Source organism: Ctenopharyngodon idella, chromosome 10, assembly GCF_019924925.1.
Source record: "Ctenopharyngodon idella isolate HZGC_01 chromosome 10, HZGC01, whole genome shotgun sequence".
Lineage (NCBI taxonomy): Eukaryota > Metazoa > Chordata > Actinopteri > Cypriniformes > Xenocyprididae > Ctenopharyngodon > Ctenopharyngodon idella.
Window position 1 is genome coordinate 22275749 of NC_067229.1, and position 25337 is coordinate 22301085.

The following is a 25337-nucleotide window of genomic DNA, read 5'->3' on the forward strand; positions in this document are numbered from 1 at the left end:
GCTTACAGCTTAAAAAAAAAAAAAAAAAAAACATTTAAGTTTTTCATTTTAAGGCCTTGTACAAGCACCTTTTTGCTCTGACAATTACAGTGTTATTGCTTTTAGGATAGATAATGCTATGTTAAGCCTGTTGCAAACAACACTTTGAATTAAGAACATCTATTGAAATATTACACTTACAATCAACATTTTAAAGGTTTTGCATTGGGCCCAGTGAATACAAACATTTTACACCAATATCACAATAGAAAAGTAATAGCCTAGTGCAAAGATCACGTTTTATAAAAGTTTTAACCTACAAAACCTAATGTTTCTCACATAAAACCACCAGAAAGATGACTACCTATAATATATACACAATACTCAATAATAAGTTTGCCATAAAGAATATGACTTTACATTCTACTTCAATGCATAATGTTTGTTTTGTTTTTTTTCCTCCAGATTTTTCTTATAATTCTCCACAGAGTTTTTGTGCATACACCCAAATTTAGTTTATAGCCCACTTTTTCTTTTTTTATACATTGAAATCTAAGCAAAGACATGCAGTTCATGTATGACTTGCATGCTTTCTGTAAATGAGTAGGCTGTCAGTGTGTAAATATGCTTACAGGAACTGCTCAACTATTGTCATGACAACATCACATAGTTATATATTCCCATCTGCAACCACAGGAGGTAATAAGTGCAGATGAATCTTCGTGGTCCTCTTAAACTGTTCCAGTAATATACCAAACTGACCCCTGCATGTTATGCAATACTAGCAAAAGATTTTTCAACATGAGCATTTTCCTTTCTGCTGTTACGTTTGTTTTGATACAGATATATAGATTTTTTTTTTTTTACATGAAGCAAACGAATGAATAAGCATATAAAAATGACACAATTGTTACTGAATTCATTTTTATTTCCAAAAACTTTACAGCCGAATAAATGGCACAAAGGCTAAGAATGAGTAAAAAAAACAAAGTGCAACTTGAGAGCAGAAAATACAGAAACATTCTAAACGAATGGTGCATATCCAATTCACTTTAGTTTGTTAAAAAAATACAAAAGACCTTTGTTGACTTCACTCAGCAGAAACAACTGGTCTACGTCAATTTAGATATAAGCAAAAATTATCTCAATAAGATAAAAACAGGGAGCATTCACCATCCGTGAATTAAAGTGTTTGATCATAAGAAAACAGACAAGGACAACATACAGATTTGATTCGCAAGCATCCATATTATATCGCAGTACTAAGTCAGATCTCTATGCAGCCAACACAGAGATTGTTTGCCAAAATAATTTCATACAACGTGGTGGTGCGCGACCCATTCCGGCCTCACCCACGACCACGTCTCTGGGGGTGCTGGGTGTGACGCAACGGTTTAAGTAACAGTGTTTGTCACAGACCATCAGCATGAAACACTGCAGAAGATCAAACGCTGCTCTGGCAACCATACAGACATGTTAGGCAAGAGTTCCATTGCTTATGTGACCCAAAACCCTTGCCAGCAATTTCCTGAAAACATCACTTCTGTTTCCAAAACATTATTGCCTTATTCTCATAGGATAGGAGGTCATTTCTGCAGTATTTGCAAGGCGGAGGACACATTCAGAGATTTCCATTAGCTAAGGATGCCATTAGATTACGACACAAACTGTTCCACCTAACTATATGCAGTTCTGTTTGCCTTATCCACATTCCACCTATAAAACACTTTTCCCCTGCTAAAGTCAAATCTAGTAAGGAATCTATGAGCACTTTTTGATAATTACATTCTGTTTCTACATGTACAAGAAATGTAAAGCTTTGATTTATTGATAGATTAAAAGGTTAGTTTATTCAAAAATGAAAACTCTGTCATCATTTACTCATCTTCATGTCATACCAAACTTGTATGACTTACTTTCTTCTGAGGAACACAAAAAGAGAAGTTTAGTAGAATGTTCATGCTGCTCTTTTCTAGGCCTTTCAAAATGGTTGAAAAACTAAATTCGAATTTTATACTTAAATATTACTAATATTCAAATTATATTGAATATTTGGGGTTCAATATTTGGGGGTTGGGGTAGCTTTTGGCTTGTCTCCTGAAGCCACAAGAGGGCACAGTAAGAAAAATATTAATGTACCGCATTAAATTGTTTATTCAAAGCAATGAAATAACATTACTGTCTGTACAAAACAAAATCAAATATAATTTTGTAAATTGCGTAAACAATTATGAACAAAACATCATCTTTTATTTATGCATAGTTTAATACAAAGAGCCGAAGCGCAGAGTACCTTTTTTTGCATTTAAAAACATGAGATGCAGTGGAATGGGAAAACCCAACAAAGTCTCAGGACATTTTCATTTTTTAAATGTTGAACTTCTATGAACTTTACATGGTTTTCTAAACATGCGGCTCTCTTGTGCAAGACGTGAGTGCAATGATCAAAGGTGTCCGTTTAGCACGTTTACATAGAAAACAATGGAAAAGCAGCACAAAAAATGTGTTGACTTGGTTACGGTTTTGATGTAACCAAGATCTTCTCCACATTGAGCTTCTCTATTTCTGCAATGTTTTGAATGAAACAATGCAGCAGTGCCACATCAAATGGGTTCAACTGGATAATCTAAAAAAATATTAAAGGGATAGTTCACCCAAAAATAAAAATTCTGTTATCATTTACTCACCCTCATGTCGTTCCAGACCCATAAGACTTTTGCTCATCTTTGGAACACATATGAAGATCTTTTGATGAAATCTGAGAGCATGCTGTCCGTCCATTGACAGTTACGCAACTACCACTTCGATGCTTCAAAAAGTTCATAAAGAGATCGTAAAACTAATCCATATGAATTGAGTGGATTAGTCAAAATTTTCTGAAGAGACTCTTTATATGATGAACAGATTGAATTTAGGCTTGAGGGTGAGTAATTAATGACAAAATTTTCATTTTGGTTGAACTATCCCTTTAAAATGCAACAACGACTCTTACATCATCGCATCTCATGCGCCACTAATTAGGCTGCCTGATGCACACCTAAAATTAACTTACTCTTTTCCATACAGTGACAGCGAATGGAGAAGACAAAAAAAGCACAATAAAAGAAGAACATATGACTTGAGATATTCTCCATTCATCGTAACCAATCAACAAACGATTGAGATTCGGGAACCTCTCTGATTGGTGGATCTCACATCGGGTCCCGGCAGGTGATAATACACACAATTCTATAGTTACATTTAACATTACAGCATAACAACCTGACACAAAAGCTTGTGCTTTCTGTTTTTTGCACGATGATAAATTGCATTTTAAGTATTTAACTCATCAGGTATATCAGCGAGAGAGCGAGTCGTGACAACACTCATGGAAAGAATATGTGGTATTGTTTGGTTGGTTTAATGTATTTGCAGTCTACACGTGTGTTTCTCTTTGCGAGACACCAATAACACAGAGAAAAATACAGCATGAATGAACTTGAACGCTTTACAATCATATCAGGGGGTCTCTCCTCAACCACCACCAGTGTGCAGCATCCACTTGGATGTTGCAACGGCAGCCAAAGTACAACAGGGCCAGTGCGCTCACCACATACCAGCTGTAGGTGGAGAGGAGAGAGAGTGATAAAGCCAATGCAATGGATGGGGATTATTAGGAGGCCATGATTGGTAAGGGCAAATAGAGGGAATTTGGCCAGGATGCTGGGGTTACACCCCTACAGTAGGCCTTCTTTTGAAAAACTAACACCAAGTATAATTAAGTATTGAGCAAGGAGCATGTTAAAGGCCCAGTTTCACAGACAGGGCTTAGCCTAAACCAGGATTAGGCCTTAGTTCAATTAGGACATTTAAGTAACTTTTATAAACGTACCTTAGAAAAACACATTACTGGTGTGCATCTTGAGACAAAACAGTGGCACTGACATATTTTAAGATATGTCTGTACAAGTTGCTTTCAATTAAAACACCTCAAACATGCATTTTTGTCTAGGACTAGCTTAAGCCTTGTCTGTGAAACCGGGGGAAAATGTTTTAAGGGTTATTTGTTGCGTATGTTTATGTGTCACCTTGCTTAGCCCAGTTACCATTTGTTAATGGAAACCGAGGTGAATAGATGTGTTTATATATGGTTGTTAATGTATTTGTACTTGCAAGTTTCCAAAAAAAAAAAAAAAAGAAGAAGCTGCATTTCTTTCAGAGTGTGGCCACCCCCCGGTAGAAACATAAATCGGTGCCTATGTTTTGAAGCCATACGATAGTTTTGTGTAAGTAAGGGGTCCATTCACATAGAATGTGTTTTTGTATACTATATTGCTTTTCCATTGTTCTTCTATGTAAACATGGACGTCTTTTACCAAAGAGCTCATGTCTTGTGTGTTTTACACGTGTTCTAAAAATGTGGAGCTGAAGTTAAAATAAGTCAACTTTAAAAAATCACATTTTGAGACCTTGGATTTCCCCCCCATTCCACTGCCCATGTATTGTTTTTTCAATGTGTGAATGGCCCCTAACAGGCTGAAATTTATGTTTTGTGGATGCTGCATTTGTTGTAACAAATTGTGACACCGATTTGAATACCCAGGTGAAAAAAAAGTACATTTCTATAATGTACTTAAAGTGCTCTATTTTCACGCACTAATTTTATACTTAATATATTGAAAGTTCTTCTTTAGTACTTCTTAAGATAATCTTAAGAACATCTAAGTGTACTAAACTGTGCTATTTTGAGACACCATGTAATATGAACTAAAATGTGCTTTTAACATACTATCTGTATTAAAAAAATTTATTTAGTTACCACTTATAGTACAGTATGGGTTCAAGTGTACTATAAGTGGTAACTAAATAAATTTTTTAAATGCAGAGATAGTATATTAAAAGCACATTTTAGTTCATATTTCATGGTGTCTCAAAATAGCACAGTTGAGTACACTTTAGTGCTTCTTAAGATAATCTTAAGAAGCACTTAAGAATAATTTTTAGTATATTAAGTACAAAATTAGTGCACGAAAATAGAGCACTTTAAGTACATTATAAAAATGTACTTTTTTTTTTTTCACCTGGGTGTGCAGATGTGTGAAAGATCTGAGAGCTGTGGTGGAGGGAATGTTTTCAGTGTGTAACGTACATTTTGGCCATTTCAGAATACTCGCAATGAAGAGTTGTATGAACTACTATTAAGGTGTGTTTTGTCATTTTTGGAGCTCCACAGCTTCTGTCCCTATTTAATATATTGTATGGAAACAAGCACATGGGACATTCTGCTAAACCTTATGTGTTCTACAGAAGAAATAAAATAAAAAAGTGAGTAAATGATGACAGACTTTTCATTTTTGGGTGAACTATCCTATTAAAAGACATGCATCCATGCAGCAGAATCTCACAAACCTCTTTCTACCAAGAAAAAGAATAACCTATAAGTGCTTTTCAGAATGAAACTTGAGCAACTGTGTTTTCTTCTGTTATCCAGCTGTGTTGTTTTTTAGATATTTCTTGGTCTTCATGTCACTCTCTCAGACCTTGTCTTTCATTTTTCAAAGTACAAATTACTTGAAAAATTAAATAAACCAGACAGCCTACTTTTTATGATTAGTAAACCAATTCCTGTTTAAAACCTAGTAAATATGCAACTATCTAGACCAGTGGCTCTCAGCTGGTTTTGCTTCAGGGCCCACATTTTACATTGGACATTAATTGCTGACTCAGTACCATGAAATTTATTATACAAATGATTTATCATATAAAGATAAACATTAAAATATTAATCTATTAAATGATTTTGAATCGGTTTCCATCTATGATCCATTTTTGGGTTGCAACCAACCAGTTAAGAACCACTGATCTAGACCATGTTTTGAACATTTTAAACATAGTAAGCTGCAGTACAAACATAAAACCAAGGTGCTGATTCAGTCAAACTAGATGATTTAGAAAGGGTATGGACCCACTATAATGGTGAGTCTCAGCAGTGAGCTGGAACGATAGCTCAAGGCATTACTCTGAGTGACCATCTCCAGATCCACAACATGTTCTCTAGGTCCAGTCAAAGGTTTGGTCATTACCAACATGGCACTTACATTACTGGAGCGCTGAAAGACAAAGAGAAAGACAATCGCTAGAGAGACTACACCACAAGCTATTGTTATCAATCAAAGTGACCCATTTTATTTAGAATATAACAGGGTCGGTGCAAAGCATGTTTTGAAAGAAAATCATCAGTCTTCATCTGTATTTCATTGTGTTTACAGCTACATAGCTCAGCTCTGTTATGGAGGAAAAAACATGATTTTTGTGATGTTTTTTTTCCAGAAAAAATATTGTTCTTGACAAAAAAAAAATGAAGACTGTAAAAAAAAATCTGGTGTTGTGCAGTGCTAGATAAGGCCGTTATAAGATCTTTTTTGCACTGATCTTCAACCCTGTAACATTTAAACACACAACATTTGAAATGTAACAGAGTTGGCGCTAAACCTGTTTCGGAATGTCATGGGTTCAAAGTGAGGTAAGTATCTCTTACTGTCCCTATCATTTTTTTTTTTTAATGTTTACAGTTATGTCATCATCACTGTTATTTTCAGTCGAACAATAATTGGAGATAACAGAAAAATAAATTTCCAAAAAGCACAAGAAAACTGACAGTGAGCAATCTGGTGTTTTGCAGTGCTAGATAAGGTTGTTATTAGACATTTTTGCACTGATCTTTAACCCTGTAACATTCAACCCCAAAACATTTTAAATGTAACAGGGTTGGCACTAAACTGGTTTTGGAAGAGAAATGTTGTGGGATCAGTTTTTTTATATACAGTGCCACTTGAAAGTTTGTAAACCCCTTGCAGAATCTGTGAAAATGTGAAAAATTTTAACAAAATAAGAGAGATAATACAAAATGCTTTTTTCTATTAAATATTTTTTATTTAGTACTGTCCTGATTAAGATATTTTACATAAAAGATTTTTACATATAATTCACAAGACAAAAAAATAGCTGAATTTATTAAAATGACCCAATTCAAAAGTTTGTGAACCACTGATTCCTAATACTGTGTGTGGTTACCTGGATGATCTATGACTGTTTTTTTGTTTTGTGATGGTTGTTCCCTTGTTTGTTCTGAGCAGTTAAACTGAGCTCTGTTCTTCAGAAAAATCCTCCAGGTCCTGCAGATTCTTCAGATTTCAAGCATTTTTTGCATATTTGAACCCTTTCCAGCAGTGACTATATGATTTTGAGATCCATCTTTTCACTCTGAGGACAACTGAGGGACTCAAACACAACTATTAAAAAAGGTTCAAACATTCACTGATGCTCCAGAAGCAAACACCATGCATTAAGAGTCAGGGGTGAAAACTTTTTGAATTTGAAGATCAAGGTAAATTGTACTTAATTTGTCTCCGGGAAACATGTAGGTATCTTCTGTTGCTTCCAAAGGGCAGTACTAAATGAAGAAAATTGATATTTAAACAAAATAAGAAAAATTTGGACATCTTCATCCTGTTCAAAAGTTTTCACCCCTGACTCTTAATGCATCGTGTTTGCTTCTGGAGCATCAGTGAATGTTTGAACCTTTTTTAATAGTTGTGTTTGAGTCCCTTAATTGTCCTCAGTGTGAAAAGATGGATCTCAAAATCATACAGTCACTGCTGGAAAGGGTTCAAATATGCAAAAGATGCTGGAAATCTGAAGAATCTGCAGGACCAGGAGTATTTTTTTGAAGAACAGAGCTCAGTTTAACTGCTCAGAGCAAACAAGAGACTCATGAACAACCATCACAAAACAAAAAAAACAGTCGTAGATCATCCAGGTAACCACACACAGTATTAAGAATCAATGGTTCACAAACTTTTGAACAGGGTCATTTTAATAAATTCAGCTATTTTTTGTCTTGTGAATTATATGTAAACATCTTTTATGTAAAATATCTTAATCAGGACAGTACTAAATAAAAAATAACATGCATTTTGTATTATCTCTTTTATTTTGTTAAATTTTTTCACATTTTCACAGATTCTGTAAGGGGTTCACAAACTTTCAAGTGGCACTGTATATATAATGTTTATAGTTATGTTGTCAACCCCGAGTGTTCAACTCTGTTATGGAAAAATAACTGATCAATTTTTTACAGAAAAACATTCTTGGCAAAAAGAAAAGGACTGTAAATAATATGGTGTTATGCAGTGCTAACTAAGGCAATTATTAGACGTTTTTGCACTGATCCCTGTAACATTCAACTAAAAACATTTTAAAAGTAACAGAGGCAACCATCTCTTACAGTTTTTTTTTTTTTAATGTTTACATTTATATTGTCAAGCTCATTTATTCAACTCTGTTATGGAAAATAATAGTGATCAGTCTTTTACCCAAAAGGCCTTGTATGTTCAACACCAAATATTTCAACTGTAACAGGGATAACAAATAACCTGTTGAAATTTTGGTTTTTCATTATGTATGAAAGACTGTAATCACAATAATTTAGGATTGGGATAACTGTTTAAAAATTTTCCACTGAAAAAACTGGCACATCTTACCCTCAGGTAGAATTCTCCTCCCTCATTTCCGGATTTGATCGTGAAAGTGTTTACCATATTGGGGTAGACACTGGTAGCTTGAATCTGGAAGATATCCGCAGGCACTGAGCGATCGGAAAAGATGCTCATGTACTTGTAGACGATGACAGGCGGTATTCCCCGGCAAACATTTGGTGACTGGCACCGACAGCGACTGTTGGTGGAGAGTTAAACCGATGAAAACAGGATGAAATTTAATTTTTTATTGCAACACAGCATGATTTTATCAGGATATTTGACACACCCTTCGCCTGTTTTCACGTATGGCTCACGGCATGGATTTCTGGGATAGCAACGGAATCCTCCATAGTAATTCCAACACATTTCATCTTCTCTGCAGTTGTGTGCCGTTTCACACTCATTTATATCTATTAACAGGGTAGAAAAGGTCAATAAGCAACTTCAGAAGCCACTTCAGGAGCCCTGGACTAAACAAATATACCTTGGCACATCCGCGTCCCTTGGAGCTGGTATCCCTCAGGACACACACAACTGTATCCTCCAGGTTGATTCACACACTGGAACTGGCACATGTAATTTGAGAATTCACACTCATCGATATCTGGAAAACACAAATAAGAATGAAACTCAGTGACCCTTATTTATCAAAATATTTCTAATTGCAGCGTGTAAGGGTGGTTTGCCTATAGTGGTTCAGGCTGCAGGATTGCTAAATAACTAAAGAAACGTTATCAGCAAGATGGTAGAAAACCATACATTCCTTGTACATTTCACCCACTGCTACTTATACCAACGACGCAAATAAGCAATTTGGGAGTGCGTTGCTATAGTGTGACGATATTATATTGCAATAGGTAGCACTTCAAAGTTAATACCAAATCAAAACTAGTTAGCACATCATTTGCAATTGAAAGGGTTTAATGACAATATCTGGTTATGGTTACACTTAAAATAGTTACAAAATAGATGTATGAGATGATAAACCTTATGCCATTAATCGTACCCAGCATATATGTAGAATGTTACCTGAGGGATAGGGAGAAAGAAAAAGTGTAGAGGGAAAGAGACAAAGAAAAGCAGAGGCAAAGAAAGAGTGCCCCAAGAAAGGGACCCAGAGAAAAAGAAGAGACCGCGAAAAGAGAGAAAAGAAAAGAGAGAAAGAGAGTCCAGAGCATCCCTTCCTTGACCATGTGACTGAAACCCAAAGTGAGACATTCAAACTGACCAATCAACAGATTAGAGCTTCCCCCATCATACTAAAGGTGTGATAATTAGCAGACCAGAATATATTTTTTCATCAATATATTTATATATAATATTTCAGTGCCAAGTAGGTTGTTGAGTAACACAAACAATATATGTTAAATAGCCCAAGACAATTTTAATAAGCCTATCAAAGTTCATAACTGGCTCTTTCACACATGACATTATATAACCACAAATGTTCAAAAGTAACATTTCTCATGATAACATGCTAACAGATTAGCCTCTTAAATATACTTCCATTTGCAAGCTGGCAATATGCAAGTAAAGTTATAGCAAACCTTCACAGAATTTTGTGCTCTCTGTGTTTGATATCGTAATACCTATATTTCTTTATGAATTATAAACGTATAATCAGTGTTGGGCACGTTACTTTAAAAAAAGTAATTAGTTATAGTTACTAGTTACTTCTCACAAATAGTAACTGAGTTACATCATTATAAAAGTAACTAATTACCAGGGAAAGTAACTATTGTGTTACTTCTTTTTTTTCAAATATGTCAAATAACTTGGATGCCCCAATATTAAATATAAGTCTTAAAATAAATTATTCTTGATCCGACTCGTGACTCATGATCCGCTCTTGCTCACAACATGAAATTTCTCTTTACTGTACTACGTGTTGGTAGCCATTAAAGAAAACGTAGTTTCATATTTATGTTTAAATAGGCTTATGTTCGTGCGCTTGAGTGCTATATAGGCCTAGCCTATATTAAGTAAACGCTCATTATTATGGTTTATTCTCTCCAGTATTTAAGAAATTAAGTTAATACAAATGTGATTAGTCAACTAATGGCTTAAATGAACAACTAGGCTGCTAGTCGACTAGAAAAAAAACTTTCACATATTTTCGATCCATCATGTCAGAAAGGGTATTCTGGTTTGAGCTCGCGCTCCACTCGCATGATCTGACGCAGACACACACACACAGAGCATCAAACATTATTATCAGTTTAAAATTATATTTGTGTATGACTAACCTGTACTATTTCTTTACAACAAAACGCTTTGCAGGTTTATAATCTCTAGTCACACATCAATCATTATCAGTTAGCAAGTGTCCCACCCCAACACACACCAGAGATAAAACTTTGCAGGTCCTATGGCTGAGAGAGAGACTACTCGGATGAAAACCTCTTCAGTGAGCTCAATTATAGTAACGCGGCATTTTTTGTCAGTAATGGTAATGGCTTTGTAACGGGAGAAAAAGTAATTTGTTTGATTACTCGTTACTGAAAAAAGTAACGCTGTTAGTAACGCCGTTTATTTATAACGCCGTTATTCCCATCACTGCGTATAATCACATAATAATGCTCAATTGTCCAATGGTCATTAAAATCATTAAGAAATTCATGGGATAAAAATACATTGTACGATGTTACTGGCATGGAGATACTGTTTGATTGTGAATTCTGATTGGCTACAACAAGATAGCGTGAATTACTTTTTGGTCAGGAATTGCGAACACCTACCTCTACTGGTGTCCAAGAGATGGTTATGTGTAGATGTTAGCAACTCCCTCATGCTAAGAAATGAGATTCACCTCAACTAAATGAATCGAATGTCATTCTGACTTTTGTAAGCATATTACTGTGAATACTTTACTCATTTTTTTACATACACTGAGAGAAGAGTCAAAATTGTTGTCTTTGGTACTAAGTTTCAAATATCCAGGAATATTCGAACAAACTATAGCATGCAATTTAAAAAAAATTAAAAGTTATACTTTCTTACATTGATTTTAAAAATGTAAAAATAACCTTGACAGGAGACGGAGTCTGAAGCCAGTTCGTATCCAACTTCACATTGGCAGATGTAAGAGCCAATCAGATTGTAGCACTGATGTTGGCAGGGGTTTGCGGTGATACATTCATTCACATCTGTAAAAAAGGTGGAATGCAATTGAATGTTAGTGACAAATGATGAAATTAAAAATGAGAGTGCATGAGTAATAAACAAAATAACTGTTGGCCTGTTAATGCAATTCACTGCTTATTTAATTCAGTTACTCAAATATAACACTAATAACACCACTTATTTAAAACAACAGGTAGCATAATCCAAAACACACATCTTTTCTGCACTCCTAATCATTCTTTGGTATGTCTGGCGAGATTTCCAGCTTAGTTCTGGAGTGCAGAAAGTGTCCTTTCACGCTGTGGAGGCCATCGTGGGTGGTCTGTGCTTATCTGCCAGGTTTGGTCAAGTAACTATATACAAAGGCCTAAGAATAGCCCAGTTTTCTGTGATTCATATACAGACTATTGGATGTGCAACACATGTGAGTGCAAAACCTCCTTATCCAAATGAAAGGACATTCAGGCAGATTCTTCCTAGTGACCTATTTGAAGCATTAATGTGAGAATAATGTCCATGCACAGATCCGAAGCCTCCCGGGGGGCCTCTCGTCGAGTGTTTCCAAAGCTTTGCTGACCAGCATTTGGGCCCTTTCAGGGGGTTCAGCACTGCTGATAGCCAAACTGGCTGATCCACGCTGGAAAAAATGAGGTGCGAGACCTTTCAGGCGAGAGTTTAGACAAAAAACTTGCAGTTTTCTCGCCCACCTCTCTGAGAGAGGCACACCTGGAGTTTGTGATCACCCACATGATGGTGATTTAATTCCAACAAACTGGTGTCAGATTCCAAAGGAATCACTGCCAAGATACTTCTGAAAGAGACTGGCCGAAAATATGTAAACATTGAAGGAAGGCCGACTCTCTTTGCGGGAAGAGGCCCGAGCTAATTGTTGACTCATTTTAATGGGCTGAGAGATGCATGTCCTGACCCATACTTCCTCAAACAACACCACATAACCTCTGTTAGCTGTTTGATAACAAAAAGAACCAGTTTTAAGCTTTAACCAGATTAATCTATGCAATCAGATTCCAAAAATGAAGTACTTGTAATTAGATTATATTACATTTTAAAATACTCGTAAACATGTTATTCTCATAATTCATTGATTCTCCCTAATACTTCTTTTTAATCTTTTAAATTTTCCTTTCTAAAAAAGCCAACTGCTTATATACGTTCAGCAGGTTTGTGGAATCGCACACACCAATCAGCCACTAGTCATACGACTAGTGAAAAGTTCACAGTTTTTCACTGTAATCACTGGAGTTTCAGAAATCATTTCACTTTTAAGAAGTGTTTTCTCAACTTTGCAACATTGCATATTTAATCAGCTCCCCATTAATTATTATTTGAATTATCACTCAGTGAGTCATTTAACCATCTATTAGTGTCTTTTGAAGGCTTTTTTCTTTCAAACACATTAAAATGTACAAATTCACATCATTTCATATTTACATGCAATACAGGGATTCCCTATTTTTTTTTGTCAGCTGAACCCCCTGCAGTTCCTTCATGAACCCCAGTCTGTGAAACCCTGACGTAATGTAATATTCAATACACTTCATGTTGTTGATAACAAAGAATGGAATATATTTTCTTTCTTTTTGTATCTTTATATGGTACAAGATTATCCTATTCAAATCAATGTGATAAATGAGTTAGGCCAAAAGTAATCAAAAAGTAGTCTGATTATATTTCCTTAAATGTGTAATGTAATAGTTGCTAACTACAATTTCTGTCATGTAATTTGGAATCAGTAAATGACTACAATTTGTAAGTAATCTGCCCAGCAAAGTGCACATGCAGAAAAAACATAAAACAGGAAATGATATCATAGAGAGTACTTGTTGTCAAGGTCAATAAATATTTTAAAATATCAGATGATTCAGACTTTTTTTTTTTTTTTTTTTAAATGTAACTACACTCTTGCCTCATTTAATATCCGAGGATCAATAAATATGCAAATTAGCCCCACCCCCACTCACTCACACCAGCTTAGAGATCCACTCGGTCAACTAACTGAGGTAAACGCTGCACATCAGAGACATAACGGTAATTAATATGATTAGCCTTATGCTTGACTATGTTATCAAACAGCCAATTATGTGTTGCTAATGTTACAAACCATGTTCCCGTTTGCTATCTCACAGTCAGACAGCTGCCTTTTAACAATCAGTATCCTTACAAACACTTTAACAACTCAGAACGTCGGTGGAAAAAGGCATTTAGTTCATCATAACATCGTAATATACATCATACACCCGCCATATTGCTAAATCTACATGATTTTTCAATTCGACAGAAAAATATACTTGGATAACCTGGCTTCTCTCGAGATTCCCTTGCTAGTTCGCTGTTAATGATATGCTAAAGCCCGCCGGCACGTTGACGTGATTGGTTACAAGGTAGTTTGTGACATCAGAAACACCAGCGATTTCAAACCCCGGGTTTGAGACTGCCTTTTTTTCACTGGAGTTTTAAGAAGAAAATACTCAGCAATGGGGTTGACATATGAATTTGCACATAGTTTGTCTTAAAGCATATTAAAAACACCACATGGACATATAAACAACATTAAAAACTTGATTGTTACCACAGGGGGTCTTTAAGATTATTAAGATTATTACTTTTTAATGCCACCACATGACATTGAAACTGGTATAAAAGCTGCACCAGCTATGTTTTGCTCTTAAACAGTATGATCCACCAGCAAGATCAAAACCAAACCAATCCAGTATAAACCAACTCTGACCAGCTTTAAAACTGACACTGATTTCTCCTGATCTCTTCAGCAGGAGTGGAATCACCTATCAAGTAATACAGCAAATGGAAACCATGCAAATGTCTGCTAATAGTATCTAATAAAATGATTTAAGATTGGGAAACAAATGTATTATTCTTTTGGGATGACATGTTAGTTGGCATGTCTTTGCAATTCATGTCTTTCAGTCTCATCTTGAATGGTTTATGCAACCTAAATTGTTTGCTTCTAACACATGCTCTAACACGACTGAGCCCTCTATCAAGCTGGGAAAGAAAAACACCATTAGCACACACACAAAAATTGTTTTATCCACCAGATAGAAGAAGACAGACTCAGAGGAAGCAGATTTCTGGCACTGCATCCTCTGAACCGACACAACAACATCCCAAAGAGTGACACAATGACTTCCCAAGGGTCAGTGTTTGGCTTGTTAGCATGGTCCGGTTAGCCCTGCTGGTAGGTTTCGTAACTACACATTCTGCGCACAAACATCATCTTTCATCATTAATGGCATCTCAAAATTAGCCATGTATTCTGACTAAATTACAAGCAACATTTATATTGCTTATATTTCAACTTGTTAGCTATAGGCTAATAAAATCATTTACATTTTCGCTAATAATTTTGAAAATGTAGGGGACAGAATAAACTGTATGGGACAGAGTTTCATCATGAAATTTGGTATATATGTGAAGGGTGTCCACAAGAAGCTATGTACCAAATTTTGTAAGAATTGGACACAAGGTGCCGCTTTAATACATTTTTGCTCCATATGGGCTAGAATCTAAATTCATTGGATACTTTGAATGCGTGTACACTCTTAAAAATTAAAGTTCCAAAAGAGGTTTTCATAGCAATGCCATAGAAGAACCATTTTTGTTTTTTTAAAGAACCATTTTTGTCTTGGTGTGAAGAACATTCTAATAATCTAAACGTCCTTTTTCCACACAAATAACTTTTTGTGGAATGGAAAGGTTCTATGGAAGTTAAAGGTCTCTTATGGAACCATCGATGCCAATGAAGAGTCTTTATTTTTTTTAATGTGGCTTTTCGCCTGCCAGAGTGCAATGTCAAGACCTCACAAAACTGGGTACACATGAACATCAGTACAACATTTTGAAATTTAACACCAAACAATTTAAAGCCCAGAACACACCAAGCCAAGCGAAACAAGCGAACTAGTGGCAACGAAAGCAGACTGGCTCACGTCGGGTCCAAAGTTGCCTGACACACCAAACCGACGCTCGACACCCGACGGCCAAGTAGCACGTCGGTTCTGCGCCTGCGTAAGAAGAAATTCCTTTGCGTACCAGCAGGTGGCAGTAGCTGAACAGCCAATCAGAATGATCAGATGGCCCGACTGACCGACGAGCTCCGACGCCGATTCAACGTGTTGAATCGGCTGAAAAAAAGCCGATGAGGACCAACTTCAGTTGACGGTGCGGAACACACTGAGAAAACTTAGTCGGCCGGCGAACAAAAACTGCCCGACGGCCGACCGTCGGCTTGGTGTGTTCCGGGCTTTATACACACCATTCACAGAGATTTTTCAAAATCACAACAAATACTTAAAATAACCAAGCAGAAGATTCTAGAGAGAACAGCTGTTACTCACCTCTGCAGTAGTTCTGAGAGTCTGGCATGAAACCGACACTACACTGGATTGTATGTGTTGCGCTTTGAATGACTCTTGAGTAATCGTTCCTATAATTGGGAGCTATCACGGGCTGAACATCTCTTTCCACTGGTGGGGCAGTAGTGGGCTCATCCTCACCGTTACTGACAATTATCTGAGCATTGTGGGGTAAGCAGAGGTATCCACCAAAATGGTTGACGCATTTCATGCCCCCTTTGCAGGCGTCCTGCACTGTCTTGCACTCATCTATATCTATGTATAGAAAGACACATGATTAACATGATTAGATCAACCAATTCTAAAAGTAGTTTTAAAAAAAGTTACTCTTTTTTATATGAACATCTACCACAGATTCATGGTTGACTGATGTGGGTTTTTCAATGGTTGATGGTGATATGCTGATTCAGTGCCTATAGATGTATATACTATATACAGTATATGTGGTAATACTTTGCTAATGTCAAAGTGTCCAAATATAGGCCAATAAATCAGCCTGCCCAATATATTGGTCTAACACTATTAAGACAATTGATTGAGGGGAAAAAAAGATGTGTTACCTTTACAGCTTTGTTTATCAAAGTCAAATTCATAACCTTCAGTGCACTGCAAAAGAAAGAAAAATGTGTAAGAGGCATGAGGATAATAAATATGTGTTAATAATAAATGATAATAAATACAGCAAATTACCACTGTTAGCAAGATATCAAAAACTGATGGCTGATATCTATCTATCTAGTAATAGAAGACATTTTTAGATGCTTATCACTTTTGACCAGTAGGTGGTGCTGAGGTGGTAATAGCTACGTTTACAAAACACGTTTTGTTTCAGTTGGAATGAAATCATTTCGATAGATGAATCCGAACATAATGTTTACATAAACAGTAAATAAAGTGATCGGGTTGACGTGCACATTTATATGTCACAAGCTTGATCTTTAGACATACATAGTTTCACGCTGTTGGTACATACTAGTCATCATCCTGCTGTCGCTTCTTTATTTTAAAAAGCATAAAGACTTAATATTGATCTATTTTGGGTCCAGATTAGGAGATGAAGACTGCTGGGATGACATTGCCATGCAGCACTTCACAGACGATAAATGGAATGAGAATTTTAGAATAACACGACAGTCATTTGTTACACTATATTTAACAACAACAGCTCGTTCCATGCGTCATATGTCATTACGCCATTTCTACATCATTGCACGTGCAGAACCTTCCAGTTTCTGTTGTCAATTTGATCACGTCTTTACATGTCCTATCCAACGGATTAGAAAAAGTTTAAACCACCCCTTACAATCCGAATGAAATTTCAATCGGATTTTGCCAATTCATTCCGATTGACATGGTTACATGTGACTTTTTTTATTCCAACTGTGCTACTAGTCTGATTATTAGGGCCCATGTAAATGCAGCTTCCGCATGGACTGAATATGCTCTGAGCCGATTTTGGTGATAATCGGACCAATGGTCTAGGAGGAGTTCAAAAAGTAGTTTTTCAAAGAAATTCAAATGGCGGACAGCAAGTTTAACCGAATATGGCATAATTGGTATCACTATTCTCGGTATGACTTAAGGAATCTATCAAGACTAGTTTCATTAAAATAGGTAAAATTAAACAAAAGCTATTAACTTTTTTTTGAAATTTCATTATAAATTTTGACCAGAAAGTGGTGCTGTTCCAAAATGTACCTTCAGGGCATGGTGCCAATGACCCACACCAAGCTTTGTAATGATACGCTAATGCGTTCATAAAACAGCATTTTACAACAAAATTCAACATAGCCGACACCCAAAATGGTCGATATGGGATCAATTGGGTATCATTCGACTCAATATGCTGCAATGATTTCAAAGAGACCAGTTTTTGCGCAAACCGTTCAGAAGTCATAAACAAAAATAGGCATTTTTAATATCTCCTGACCTAGCGCTGTGCCGAAACGCTGTGTAGCCTTGGGTCATGCTTGTGATGGCATGTACCAAGACTCGTCTCAGGATGCTGAAGTGTTGCAGAGATATAGCCTCACATTCATTTTGACGTGCTCTTTGTCAAATTCGTTTGCGTGTTATTAGAGTACGGCTTGGTCTATAAAAAAAACATTTTTTGCCAGCATAGTCTAAAGATGATCTGAGCCAATTTTGGTGAAAATCAGACGTACTATCTAGAACGAGTTTGAAAAAATTCAAAATGGAAAAATTCAAAATTTTCATGATGGAAAATCAAATCGAATCATCTTGTGCCAATGAATCAGAAGGAAAAAAAATTGTTTCTTGCCCTTATGGTTCAAAAGTTATTAGCATAAAGAAATTTGGACGCTAAAGGAAATGATTAGAGGCTCGACAATTTCTGTGCTTAATGTTCAGGCTGTCTTCTATCTGTGTGCCAAATTTCATAATTTTCCTGCTAGCTGTTCTATGGGCTTCCATAGACTCAATGAGCAGAAGAAGGAAGAATAAAAACAAGAACACTAACGGATACCTAAAAACAAAGCAATAAGCTACACATAAGCAGCTTTTATGTATTTTGGACTACTTGCCATGTATGTGACAGGCTCCTGAGCTTCGGCTTCCTGAGACACCGCAAAGCGGACGGCAACACTCAAACACAAGCAGATTCCGAGCATTGTGACCTGTAACACAGAGAAAAAAGATGATCACCATCATGCGCCCTCATGTGCATTTGCACCATTTCCACCTAAACTCCAATTACATTTCATCTGTGTCGCAAAGATCACATTGTTTCATTTGAATACAACTGCTGTTGACGCTGGCTCAGTCCTGCAGCAACTTGGCAGAGTCCTCCACATTGCAGCACAAAACAACAGTGTCTGATCTGTGCCCGTTCACCCAGTACATAAAAGTAATTATGCCATGGCATATTTTTAAAAGTAACACATTGTCCTTGTGCAAATGACCATATCCATCATATCTGAGACCAATCTCATTTCAACACTGTGGAAAATGTTCTTGACAAATTCAGTCATGTAATATTGAATTTAATGGGTCCCCCCACCCCTGAGGATGCACATCTCTGTTCTAGAAGCTTTCTGAACCTCCCAGACTGTGTCAGAAAGAAACAGTTCAAATAAAACACAAGTAACAGTAAATCTACTGTACAAGGTCATTACAGCTATTTCAAAAGTAGTGCAACTGAAGGCATGTACCAACTAGTACTTAGACACCATATTTATCTGACAAAGCCCTCCAGCAACCTCCAGTTGAAATTGTTGTTTTCTGTTCAAGAAAAGCTCCTATTCATGTAATAATGCCAGCTTTTGTTTCTGTGAAGACTTGTAGAAGTTCATTCTCATTCAAAGTACTAAGTATTTGTGTGTAATATTACAAGATTATCTTGTAAGATCTTTATGTACGTATAAAACAAAGTGCAGTTGTTCAGTGTGAAACACTAAAACTTGTAGTTGAGTTATCTTGCTCACCGTTACTATAGTTATCAATCAAAATGATGTAAAAATCATGTCATAGAATTTAGAATGCAATGCAAAAACAATATACCTTACAAAATAGGATTCTTCCCATCTTCCCAGAAGTTCTAAATGTGTGTGAAGTGAGTAGAGATGCTTACCCTGTGTGATTTATTCCACTGTAAGTTGAGGAGCACTGGAGTCTCTCACACATGAGGTGCCTGCGATCATGTTCTTATAAGAGGCAGGTTTTTCTCACAAGCCTTTTCAAATTATGTTTTTTCTCACTGCAACATTCTTCTTGGAATATAATTGTAGTGAATGTGGCTCCACCTACTGCTAAGCGTTTAGACCTACAATGATACATTTACAGATGCAGATATAGTAGGTCTATGAAGGGAGAGCAGAGTCTTACTAATAAAGAATTATGTTATATGATCTTACAAAATACTATGATCATTTATCTGCATCATAAAATAATGAAATATATAATTTAATAAATAAAATAACTTGTTTTATTCATTTCATTTTGTTCTCTAAGAAATTTGTTGTTTTTAAATTATTTTAATAAAATCTATAATTAATAAAAAAAGATTAACAATAATCAAGAATTATATTATGATTATTTATATTATACTATTATATTATACTATGATCCTTTATATGTATCATAAAAATCGATTAAATTAAATAATTAATCTATAAAATAAAATAACTGTTGATTTAATAACAGCTGTTTTTATTAAAATCTAAAATTAATACAAAATAAAAAAGAGTCATATAGGGGAAAGTCTTACCAATAATCAAGAATTATATTATTACCTTAAATATCATAAACATCTATTAAATTAAATATATAATTTAATCTATAAAATAAATAACTGTTTCTAAGAAAGCTGTATTTATATTTTTAATAAAATCTATAATTAATTAAACATTAAAATGAAATAAAAGACATTTTATTTTATTTTCATTATTTTATTGTTCTTACTAGCAAGGTTTTAAAAATAAAATCTGCTTTTCAAATCTTTTAGCATACTGAAGTATGATGGTATTAAATCTTTAAATTTAATGTCTCTATAAATCTATAAATAATTGTTTTGGGGTTTTTTTCTCATTATTTTTTATCCCATTTCTAATACAGATTTTTTCATTTTTATTTCATTGGTTTGGTTCTTTATTTCTTTATTTTATTTGAAATAAAATGCACTTATGTTTTAAAATCTTACAACATCTTGGCACTTAGATGAATAAGTAATTGTCAGATGTGAAGTTGTCTGTCTGAGCCTGTCGACTGAAAGAGTTGCAGTACATGACTTACAGATTACATGTATTTTCAACAATAATAGTCAATTGATTCATATATATTTTTTATTATAATCTAAGTATAAATGACAACGTTGTCTGTTTATCATTTCAGTAAGAAGACCAGCGGACGTGATGCAAATACATGGGCGGGGTTTCGGTTCCCACCGGAAGTCAGCCGAGCGAAATCAGTCTGATTAGCTTCAAGAGCAATGGAATAGCTACAGTAATTCATTTACTCGGGTATGAATATTTTATGTTATTTTAACTGATACGTTCCAATTAAAAATGTCACTGTTAAAATGAACTGCTAGAATGTTAGTTATATTTATTTGTTTATAAATACAAGATAAGGGAGTCAAAACAGTTTAGCTTTGATCCGTAGCACGACTATCCCAATGGACACCATATTGAATGATCATTTCATAATATTCATCTTAATTGATTACATGCCTCTTAATTTTTGTAAGTAATGGTATTTAAACTACCAAACGTGTCCCTTTACTCTGTATAATGCTTGGAAGCTACATGCTAAAGCTAAACTGTCAAGACATGCATGTAAACAATCTGACAGCATTTTTTTGTAGGCATTACAGTTTCAAATCCGAGTGAGTTATTTACCTCGACTATATTTCTAAGTAGTGCGCAAACTTAGTAGGAAGATATTTGTTGTCTTTGATAATTGTTATCACAGCTTTATTGTCATAATCATTTGAATGTGTTTTTGTAGTTGCAATTGTTAGTTATGGCTCAGACTGAGAAAAAATCAGGACTTCTGAGGAGAACATCCTCTTCTAAGAAGCCTCTAAAGGAGAAAGTGGTGCTGATGTATGATGAGATATTTGCGGTAAGCTGTTATTATCATTTTCCAGATGCAGTTCCTGAAGCTGTGTTTATACTTCTGATAAAATCTAACAATAATAAAAATAACAATCTGTCTGTGAAGGGAATAGGAAAGTCTTAGCAATAATCAAGAATTATGTTATGATCTTAAATACAATGATTATTTATATGTATCATAAAAATCTATTATATTAAATATGTAATTAATCTATAAAATAAAATAACAGTTTCTAAGAAAGCTGTTCTATAATTAATAGAAAATAAAAGAGTCTGTCTATGAAGGGACGAGGACAGTCTTACCAAGAATCACTAATTATATTATTATCTTAAATAAAATGATAATTTATCCGTATCATAAAATACATTAAATTAAATATATAATTTATCCTATATAATAAAATAACTTGATTTAATTATTTTTTACTTAACAGTGTTTTTTGTAGGAAAGCTGTTTTTTAAATATTTTTAATAAAATGTAAAACAATAAAGAGAGACATTTTTTTATTTTATTTCATCTTACAATGCTTGCATTTGTATATACTTAAAAGATTTTAGAAAAAAATCTGCTCGAAAATCATAAATCTGCTTTTCAGATCCTTTAAACATAGTATAAGATTATTACAAATTCTCATGTGGAAATCATCATAAACTTATTTCAAAGTCTGCCTTCATTTTGACCAAATGTGATGTTAATGCAAATGTTGTGGATTGTAAACACTGTTTTTGCTCTTTCCCATCAGAAGGAAGACCCTACTAAGAACAATCCTCGTTTCTGGGATGAGCTCTTTTTGATGAAGGTGAAATAGATGTTCTTGTACTAGATAGATTTCTGTAAAGCTCTTGATGTAGTTCACTGTTGTATGAAGAAGTGGAGTGCATAGGTAATATATCTATATGCTTTGACCAGGTCAATCTCGAGTATCTGGAAGGGAAGTTGGAGTCTCTGGATGGGGATGAAGTCATGAAAGTCAAAGACAACATCAACAGTTTATTCCATCACTGTGTTCAAGCCCTGGGCGAAGAGCACCAGATCAAAGTAGTCAATGCACTTCAGGTAAAATGAATGCACATAAATGATACTTAATTTCTAAGGAACATATTCATAATTATTTTAAGAATATTTCTTTCTCCCAAGGAAATAATAGTTATATACAGTTAAAGTCATAAGTTTACATACACCTTGAAGAATCTGCAAAATATTAATTATTTTAACAAAATAAGAGGGATCATATAAAATGCATGTTATTTTTTATTTAGTACTGTCCTGAATAAGATATTTTACATAAAAGATGTTTACATAAAGTCCACAAGACACAAAAAAGTGTTGAATTTATAAAAATGACCCCATTCTAAAGTTTACATACACTTGATTCTGAATACTGTGTCGTTACCTGGATGATCCATGACTGTTTATGTTTTGTGATGGTTGTTCATGAGTCCCTTGTTTGTCCTGAGCAGTTAAACTGACCAATGTTCTTCGGAAAAATCCTCCAGGTCCCAAAAATTCTTCAGTTTTCCAGGATCTTTTGCATATTTGAACTCTTTCCAGCAGTGACTGTATGATTTTGAGATCCAACTTTTCACACTGAGGACAATTGAAGGACTCAAAAGCAGGGGCGTGTTTAGGTTATTGGGGGCCCTAAGCAAATCTTCGGGAGGGGGCCCCGCGAACATGTTCCCAAGGGGTTTATCAGCTGGCAATTTTCAACGCACGTTTAAGAGTGCAGGTTGCAACTATTATTAACAATAATGGAAAGATGAGGCTTATCAGTATGTCACAATATCACCCTGTTTTGACACCATTTCCTGCCAGTCTGTCATCATAGTTATGCATTTCGATTCACAAGCTTGCAATTCGATTCAATATCAGTTATTTTTGGATATACTGTATATCAGGTACAGTACAAATTTTCTCAGGAAAAGAAATCTCTCAACTAATGCTGTAAAATATACATGAGAATCAGTTGGTACTACATTAATATTGTAGGTTAAAATTAACTTATTTGTATACAAACTTAAATTACACTTAAGGAATTTTTTGTAATAATAAAGTTATAATAGGCCTACTAACTTTAAAATTATTTCTACTCCAATTTGTTTTTTGAAACATAAACATTTAAATGGTGGCTGCCAATTTGATGGATTTATTCAAACATGCATTATATAGGCTATTAAAGAAAATTAAAAATTATAATTAATATGTAATATGATGCATCTATTTAACTAAATGCTCCTCTCTAGAGTTAATTTTTTTAGCTGACTAACAAGTTTATGGTCATGATGAATATGTTTGTTCTGAGGTAAATGTGACGTTACGCTTGTTTGTTTACCAGCTTTTTTTATTAACGTCTTTCCGAGGTTGAAACACTGATTGAGCGTGATTACAAGAGACATGATACGGATTTCGGTTAGTTGCACTGTATCTTTTAACATGCCTTTAGATGATCATTCATGTTTATTTCACGCTGTAAATGGTATTAAAGCGGAGGAGAGGATCAGTTCACGTGCGCTTAACGCTGCCACTTCTCTAGAACTGAGGTGTTACAGCGATCTGTCACACCATATTAAAGAGCGCCAAATCTGTATCCTCACGCTTTTTAAGTGGGTATACGCAAATCCTTGACCTTTCTTTGTGGGTATACGGCATATACCTGTGTATCACATAGACTACATCGTACCCCTTGGGAGAAATCGCGGGGCTCCCAAGTCCGCAGGGCCCCACGCAATTGCATGCTTTGTGTGGTGGGTAAACACGCTACTGCTCAAAAACAACTATTAAAGAAAGTTCAAACATTCACTGATGCTCCAGAAGGAAACAGGATGCATTAACAACCGGGGGATGAAAACTTTTTGAATTTGATGATCAAGGTAAATTGTATTAATTTGTCTTCTGGGAAACATGTAAGTATCTTCTGTTGCTTCCAAAGGGCAGTACTAAATGAAAAAAAAATTGATTTTAAACGAAATAAGAAAAAATTCCACACATCTTCATCCTGTTCAAATGTTTTCACCCCCCGGCTCTTAATGCATCCTGTTTCCTTCTGGAGCATCAGTGAATGTTTGAACCTTTTCTAATAGTTGTGTTTGAGTCCCTCAGTTGTCCTCAGTGTGAAAAGATGGATCTCAAAATCATACAGTCACTGCTGGAAAGGGTTCAAATATGCAAAAGATGCTGGAAAATCAAAGAATTTGCAGGACCTGGAGGATTTTTCTGAAGAACATTGGTCAGATTAACAGCTCAGGACAAACAAGGGACTCAGGAACAACCATCACAAAACACAAAAACATTCATGAATCATCCAGGTAACGACACACAGTATTAAGAATCAATATGTAAACTTTTGAACGGAGTCATTTTTATAAATTCAGCTATTTTTTTTGTCTTGTGGACTATATGTAAACATAAGTAAAATATCTTATTCAGGACAGTACTAAATAAAAATAACAAAAAAAAACTGTTTTCAACACTGATAATAACTGGGTATCAAATCAGCATATTACAATGATTTCTGAAGGATCATGTGACACTGAAGACTGGAGTAATGATGCTGACAATTCAGCTTTGCATCACAGAAATAAATTATATTTTAAAGTATATTAAAATAGAAAACCATAATTTTAAATTGTAATAATATTTCACAATATTATTGTTTTTTCTGTATTTATTATGAAATAAATGCAGCCTTAATGAGCATAAGAGATTTTGTTCAAAAACATTAAAAATAATAATGTTTCCAAACTTTTGA

General features: G+C 35.0%; 2 protein-coding genes across 5 annotated transcripts in view; one reads left to right on the forward strand and one right to left on the reverse strand.

Moving 5' to 3' along the window:
• Positions 1 to 886: 886 nt before the first annotated feature.
• On the reverse strand, positions 887 to 19727 carry si:ch73-173h19.3 (uncharacterized protein LOC563864 homolog). Of its 4 annotated transcripts, none has more exons than XM_051908676.1 (9): positions 19605 to 19727; positions 18559 to 18651; positions 16576 to 16621; positions 15998 to 16270; positions 11525 to 11644; positions 8983 to 9102; positions 8785 to 8908; positions 8502 to 8694; positions 887 to 6068 (listed from the first exon to the last, which is right to left on the reverse strand). In XM_051908676.1, exons 2-9 carry the CDS (start codon positions 18643 to 18645, stop codon positions 5907 to 5909), a joined length of 1125 nt encoding a protein of 374 aa, XP_051764636.1. In that variant the 5' UTR covers positions 18646 to 18651; positions 19605 to 19727; the 3' UTR covers positions 887 to 5906. The 4 variants fall into 4 exon arrangements, with proteins under 4 accessions (XP_051764636.1, XP_051764635.1, XP_051764638.1 ...); XM_051908675.1 differs by lacking the exon at positions 19605 to 19727 and adding an exon at positions 19535 to 19556; XM_051908678.1 differs by lacking the exon at positions 19605 to 19727 and adding an exon at positions 18732 to 18847.
• A 1131-nt stretch (positions 19728 to 20858) lies between these two features.
• armh3 (armadillo like helical domain containing 3) overlaps positions 20859 to 25337 on the forward strand; it is a 31683-nt gene continuing 27204 nt past the window's right edge. Inside the window, exons 1-4 of the mRNA XM_051909665.1 lie at positions 20859 to 20991; positions 21479 to 21595; positions 22332 to 22388; positions 22499 to 22645. Coding sequence (XP_051765625.1) covers positions 21494 to 21595; positions 22332 to 22388; positions 22499 to 22645 — 306 coding nt within the window. The 5' untranslated portion in view covers positions 20859 to 20991; positions 21479 to 21493. The remainder of the gene's footprint in view (positions 20992 to 21478; positions 21596 to 22331; positions 22389 to 22498; positions 22646 to 25337) is intronic.